We start from the raw sequence: 6,333 nt of genomic DNA on the forward strand, positions 1-6,333 counted from the left end.
TCGAAGGACTTTGAGCTAAGGAACGTTTTCCTCTGCCTCACACCTTCACACCATTATCATCGTTGTCGCTTATGATCCCAGACTCCGGATCAATAGAGGGTCCAACAGTCCACTTTAGATACCAATCCTTTGGTGTCATTGGTATTGGACATCTTCCTTCTTCTACCAAACCATTAAAATGTATGGCTTGCTTTCTGTTTGGTAGATGATGATCTTCAGGTAAAAATCGTCTATGTCGAAGATATATATTTTTGTTGAGATTTTTGCTATAAATCGATTTTAACCAATCACCACAAACAGGGCAAGCTTTATAGCCCTTCGTACATATCCCTGCATGAAAAAAATAATGAAGGTGATTAGCGCATTAAAAATCCTAGCATATGAGATAATTTATATATAAAAGCGCATTTACTTGAGAAAAATCCATATCCTGGAAAATCGTGGATAGTCCATGCTAAAATTCCACAAAAAGTAAATTTTCTCTGATCAATGCTTCTAGACATATCAACGACATCAATCCCTCTCCACAATTCTTGAAGATCATCGATAAGAGGAGCTAAATAAACATTCAAGTCTTTAACTTGTCGTTTTTCGGGAATCAAGAGTGAGAGCATTAAATGTTCTTTCTTGATGCTGAGATATGGGGATAGGTTATAATTGATAACTACCATCGGCCATGTAGACCATTTACTTGATTTCATAGAAAATGGATTCACACCATCCAATGCTACACCCATCTTTAAATTGCGTGGTTCTTTTGCAAAATCTGGCCATAGCATTTCAATATGCTCAAATGCAGGACTATCCATTGGAATTCTCATTACTCCATCTTTGCTCTTGTACTCTGCTCCCCATATCATAAGCTTAGCTAGTTCGGGACTTTGAAACATATGTTTTATACGTGGAGTGAGGGGAAAATGTCTCAACACCTTTCTAGAGACCTTACCTTTCTTCTGTTTATAACAAGACGTTTGACATTTTGGACACGACATATTGTCCTTGTACTCACCTCTATATAAAATGCAATCGTTGGGACATGCATATATAGAATAATAGTCAAGTCCAAGACTACTTATCATCCTTTTCACCTCATCATGTGATGTAGGAAGGATATTGCTTATCGACAAGAACTTCTAAGAGAGTAGTCTGCAAGTTGAACAAAAACTATGATCAATAAATCACAAAAGTTTAGAATTCTAGCAAAAAAATATGTTGTATTCGTACATACTTCAATAGTGCTAAAGTAGATACATTACTCCATCCAAAACGATTCTTACGATTAAGTATAATTAAGCTTGCACTTAGTCGTGTTAGCTGGCTTCCTGTGTAGATATGCTTTAGAGCCTCTTCTCGAAGATATTTCTCATTTTTAGGAATATTTGTACTATCATTTTGATACCAATCCTCAATAAAATCAACCATGCCATCGTCATTATCAAAGATATCAGCACATCCATTAAAATCCTTTGAATATTGTTCTTTAAGTCTTGCATACGTGTGAGGATCACCTCTGCGTAGAATCCTCATGCACTCTATAGACATGTGAGATACGTCATGTGGATGTTGGTTAGCGACATTATCAATGTCATAATCCGGAATCTGCATAGGCAAAGAAGATTGTATCATTAGCATGTTTAGACATGCACACACATATAAGTAGCACTTTTCCTTATAATTGAAATTGCACTTTGTTACACATGTACAAACATTAAAATAAAAGACAAGACGATCATCACAATAAATCCGAGATAAAAGAAACAAGATGTAAATTAAAGTGTAAAATTAGGATACAAGAGTCCAAAATAACATTAATAATTTTTATACAATGAAGTTTTTAATCACAATTTGTTAAGGGTGCTCGTGGAGGTCTACGCCATCCATACTTTACTAAAAATTCATCACCAGCCCGTAATGGTCTGATAGCATTGACAACAATATATCGTGGTACAACCCTACTCATATGTCCTGGTTCATGACTATTCTCACACTCCACAAATGTGCAATTGGTTCTTGCACTCATCCCTCGACTACTGTTGATTAAACCTGCTATGTTTCTTTGAGAGTAAGGTCTTCCATCAACATAGAGTCTTTGTCCTTCTGCATGTATAATCCCTCTATCAAAAAGAGAGGCTGCATTGAGACATAAACCATATGTGCTCATGCTCGGGATGTAACGAGCAAGCCAATGCCATGGACCCCATCCATATATAGGTCCACAAAAAGACATAAGGGTGACCTCTGAATGAGGGGGAATGTGCAAATCCTGTGCAATAAAGAGGCCTCGTCCTGCTCCACTGATGGTGGACGGAGCAATCATGTAGCGATTGCCCCAAAAGCTAAAAACAACTCCATCTAAAGGAAGTGATCCTCCCTGCCATCCTCCGTATCGCCTTCGATCGTACATCTATACTAGAGCTTGTAAATGAGTAGGCAAGAGGTGATCTCCACTCATCTCAGCATCCAAAGCAAGAGGTAGAGGCTGCCGAGAAACCTCGAGCTGCAACTGATAAATGACTTATCCGTGTCGTGTGCGAGGGACATGTGCACCACTAATAGTGAAGTCATCTTCCTCATCAAGTGAAGGAACCTACATATATAATAGGTTCTATTACATATCAATTTTTTGTTAATAAAATTTCAATATGAAAATAAGACAGATCAGTCACATACCATAGGTCGATGTCGCTCCTCAGGAGGTGGTGCTCGCTCAAAAGTACCATAAGTCATCTAATGTGAAAAACACTCCCGTCTAGGTCTCCGATATCTACCACAACAACAAGTGCACCAACATATAATAGACTCGTCGTAGTACAAATCATCATAAACGGGCTCATTTGCATCCCAATCACGAGTAGTTGGGGGTGGCGGTGTACCCTCTGACCGATCCAAATCTAATTTTCATTTAACATAAAAACAAGAGACATTTATCAAATGAACAAAATAAGAACTCAATAAAAGTAACATAACGTTGAAATCTAACAAGTCTTACAGTATACTCTAACGCTTATTCTAATGAAAAAATAAGCAGACGCTAATGTTTGGTGGAGACAAACAAGAGGAAGGAGTCTATTTGCATGGAGACATGGCAGAACTACCGCAAGGAGATGCGCTTATGCATCACTTTTCCTCAGCAGAAGGTGTGTGTTTTTGCCAACATATACTAGAATTATTAGAAACTTATCTATTATACGATTCTCTAATGTATGTTATTTTATATAATTAAATCTACATAGGAGGCAGCACGAAAGAGAGTGGCTAGTGGTCACACATCTAGACTAGGCCGGATGGGACGAGACGGATTCGTGGCCACATTTGTGAGTATAGAACCTTCAAATTTGAACTTTCAAAGCTAGTATTAGCGAATGAAGTTTACAACAAGTCTTTGGTTCTGTCTTACTACAGACCAAAGACTATGGTCATCCACCTACGATGCAGGAGATAGAGTACGCTACGTACTACGGCTACTGGGCTTTGTGCGCGACGCTTTCTGACAGGCCGGATCCACTTGTGAGTATGATTGTTTATTTTGTACTTTGTTTTCATGCAGATTGTAATATGTTGCCATTTGATTTCACTACTAATATAGGAGCAACATGGCGACGCCAATCCAACAGAGGTGGCTCGACAGGAGGCAGAGGGGTGATGCCAAGAGACTGAGAGGAGCGGCAATCCGGTCAGTGGTGACAGACCTACGGACGTGGTTGGAGATATCCAGAGTCATAGTGCCACGGGTGATGCTGATGGAGATGACACTACTGGTCACCACACGGATGCTAGTGATTGTTCTGGTAGTGAGCACGGCTCATATAGTGATAGAGACTAGGGATTTGTTTGTTGTATATTTGAGATGGAGATGAGACTTGTTTTGTATATGCGGCTGATGAGAGTAGATATTTGTTTTGTATATCCGCTGATGAGACACGTTTTGTATATGCGCTGATCAGACTCATTTTGCATATGCGTTTTGTATATGAGCTGATGGAGATGAGACACTTGTTCTATATGTAAAAACCACGAGAGTAGATATTTTTTTGGATCCCTAACTCAATTAAATCTTGTTGCTTGAAACCAATCTTGACTTTTTTGTCGTGCAAAATCTCTTGTAAATTTTAAGTCCTATACAAGCACATTGAAACCAAGGTTCTAGGTGCTCCAACTGTGTCCATACCATGTCTTTTAACAATTCTAGTTGATCTACGTGCAAAGTTTGATGATTTTAATGTGTTTGTCTCAAAATGTCAATATCAAACTTTTGTCATAATTTTCTGCAAGGTCTATTCATTTTTATTTTAGCTTGTAAAGTCAATGTTTTGAAAACATCAACTGTAGTCTTACAAGGGTCCACTTGATGAGTGTAATTCTTGACCATGATAGCTTCCAAAATGCAAGATTATATTTTTAAAAGATCCCCTAGTTGACATGTTTGATCACATTAAGAGGGTTTTCTTAAATGCATTGTCTAATGCAAGTAGCATTTAATATAAATTTTTCAAAAAGGAACACCTAAGTGTCCTGTTTTGGTACCAAACTAGTGTTGAAACGTAGTTTATTTGTTTTTACATTAAGAAAAACAAAACGTGGCTGGTAGATGAGTCATTTTTCAAGTTTACAAATATTTTTCTATGTCACACTCTAATATTAACAAGCTTTTGATTTCCATAGTTTCTGCACAGATATGAGAATATACGATACTTATCAGATTCTACGTATCATGTACAAAGTCGGGTACCAAGTACAAAGTACCAAAGTATCGGGTCTGAACTATGAGGTATCAAATTCTACCTACCAAATCAGAATATATGCTACGTACCAAGTACCAGATATCAGAACATACGCGGCGCATCAAATTCTACATACCATGTACCAAACCACAAAGTACCAAGTACCAAATCTAACACTAAAATGTTTTCTTTGTTTTTTTGTTAATTTATTGATCCATGTACTTCAAAAGTGCACCAAAAATTAGCACCGTAGTTTATTCGTTTTTACATTAAGAAAAACAAAACATGGTTGGTCGATGGGTCGTTTTTTAAGTTTACAAATATTTTTCTATGTCACACTCTAATATTAACAAGCTTTTGATTTCCATAGTTTCTGCACAGATTTGAGAATATACGGTACCTATCAGATTCTACGTATCACATACAAAGTCGAGTACCAAGTACAAAGTACCAAAGTATCGAGTTTGAACTATCAGGTATCAAATTCTACGTACCAAATCAGAATACATATTACGTACCAAGTACCAGGAGTCAGAACATACGTGGCGCATCAAATTCTATGTACCATGTACCAAACCACCAAGTACCAAGTACTAAATCTAACACTAAAATGTTTTCTTTGTTTTTTTGTTAATTTATTGATCAATGCACCGTGTGGCCAAGGGATACAACTCGCTGAGAGCTCACAACCTTCGTTGATTGGCGAGTTCCATAGTATGCAAACGTGCCCATCCACGAGGGGGGTGCTTCTGCAAGCCCTAATAGATGTCCATGTTTTTTAAGTCCAAAAGCGTTGTTTTTATGTTATGATCTATTTTTAACATGCTTATGATTCTCTAGTTTCTTCATAAGTTTTGGATTCTACGCTACGCATTCTAATATCCCAATCTAGTCGAGCATCAAATAACAAAGCAACAAGAGTGGGATATGTGTGTTTACCAGAATTCATCCTTGCCGTTGAAGTAGTTATCTGAAATTCCTTGCCCACTGATCCAATCAACTTTCGCAAATAATAAAAACTCTGTAAGCAATCACGAACGCAAGAAAGCGAGCGTGTGTATGTATGTGTATGTCAAAGAGAGAGAGAGAGAGAGAGAGAGAGAGAGAGAGAGAGAGAGAGAGAGAGAGAGAGAGAGAGAGAGCGCACTACTAGCTAAACAAAAAGAGACAGAGAGAGAGATAGAGAGAGCACTACTAGCTAAACAAACAAAAAAAGAGAGAGAGAAAGCTGGAGATAGATAGAGAGCAAGCTAAGATAGCAGCGCGAGCTGTTACAAGCTCGCGGCTATAAAAAATGGTCGTTTTTTTCTTAACGTTCCTGAACCGTCGCTTGCGATGCACATTTTTTAACAAAAAATGAGACGTCCCATAAGAGACAATGCATCGATGCTACAAGCGTGGCATAAGCATCAATAATCGATGCTTTATTCGATGCTACAAGCGTGGCATAAGCATCGAAAGGTGATGCTACAGTCCATGCTACAGACAATGCTAATAGAGATGCTACATGCCATGCAAAAGGCGCTGTTACAACCGATGCATAAGCGACGATAAGTCGATGCAAAAAGCCATGCTATGGTCGTGGCATATGCGACGTACAGTAGCGATGTCT

General features: G+C 38.2%; 1 protein-coding gene and 1 pseudogene across 1 annotated transcript; one reads left to right on the forward strand and one right to left on the reverse strand.

Moving 5' to 3' along the window:
• Positions 1-1,834: 1,834 nt before the first annotated feature.
• Positions 1,835-2,536, reverse strand: LOC147461649 (uncharacterized). Its single transcript, XM_086506030.1, has one exon. The coding sequence runs from the start codon at positions 2,402-2,404 to the stop codon at positions 1,835-1,837; it is 570 nt and encodes a 189-aa protein (XP_086362156.1). The 5' UTR covers positions 2,405-2,536.
• Positions 2,537-3,074: 538 nt separating this feature from the next.
• On the forward strand, positions 3,075-3,823 carry LOC147461650 (uncharacterized; annotated as a pseudogene).
• Positions 3,824-6,333: the final 2,510 nt, after the last annotated feature.

The sequence above is a fragment of the Adiantum capillus-veneris genome, chromosome 3, assembly GCF_014529385.1.
Source record: "Adiantum capillus-veneris isolate H3 chromosome 3, ASM1452938v2, whole genome shotgun sequence".
Classification (NCBI taxonomy): domain Eukaryota; kingdom Viridiplantae; phylum Streptophyta; class Polypodiopsida; order Polypodiales; family Pteridaceae; genus Adiantum; species Adiantum capillus-veneris.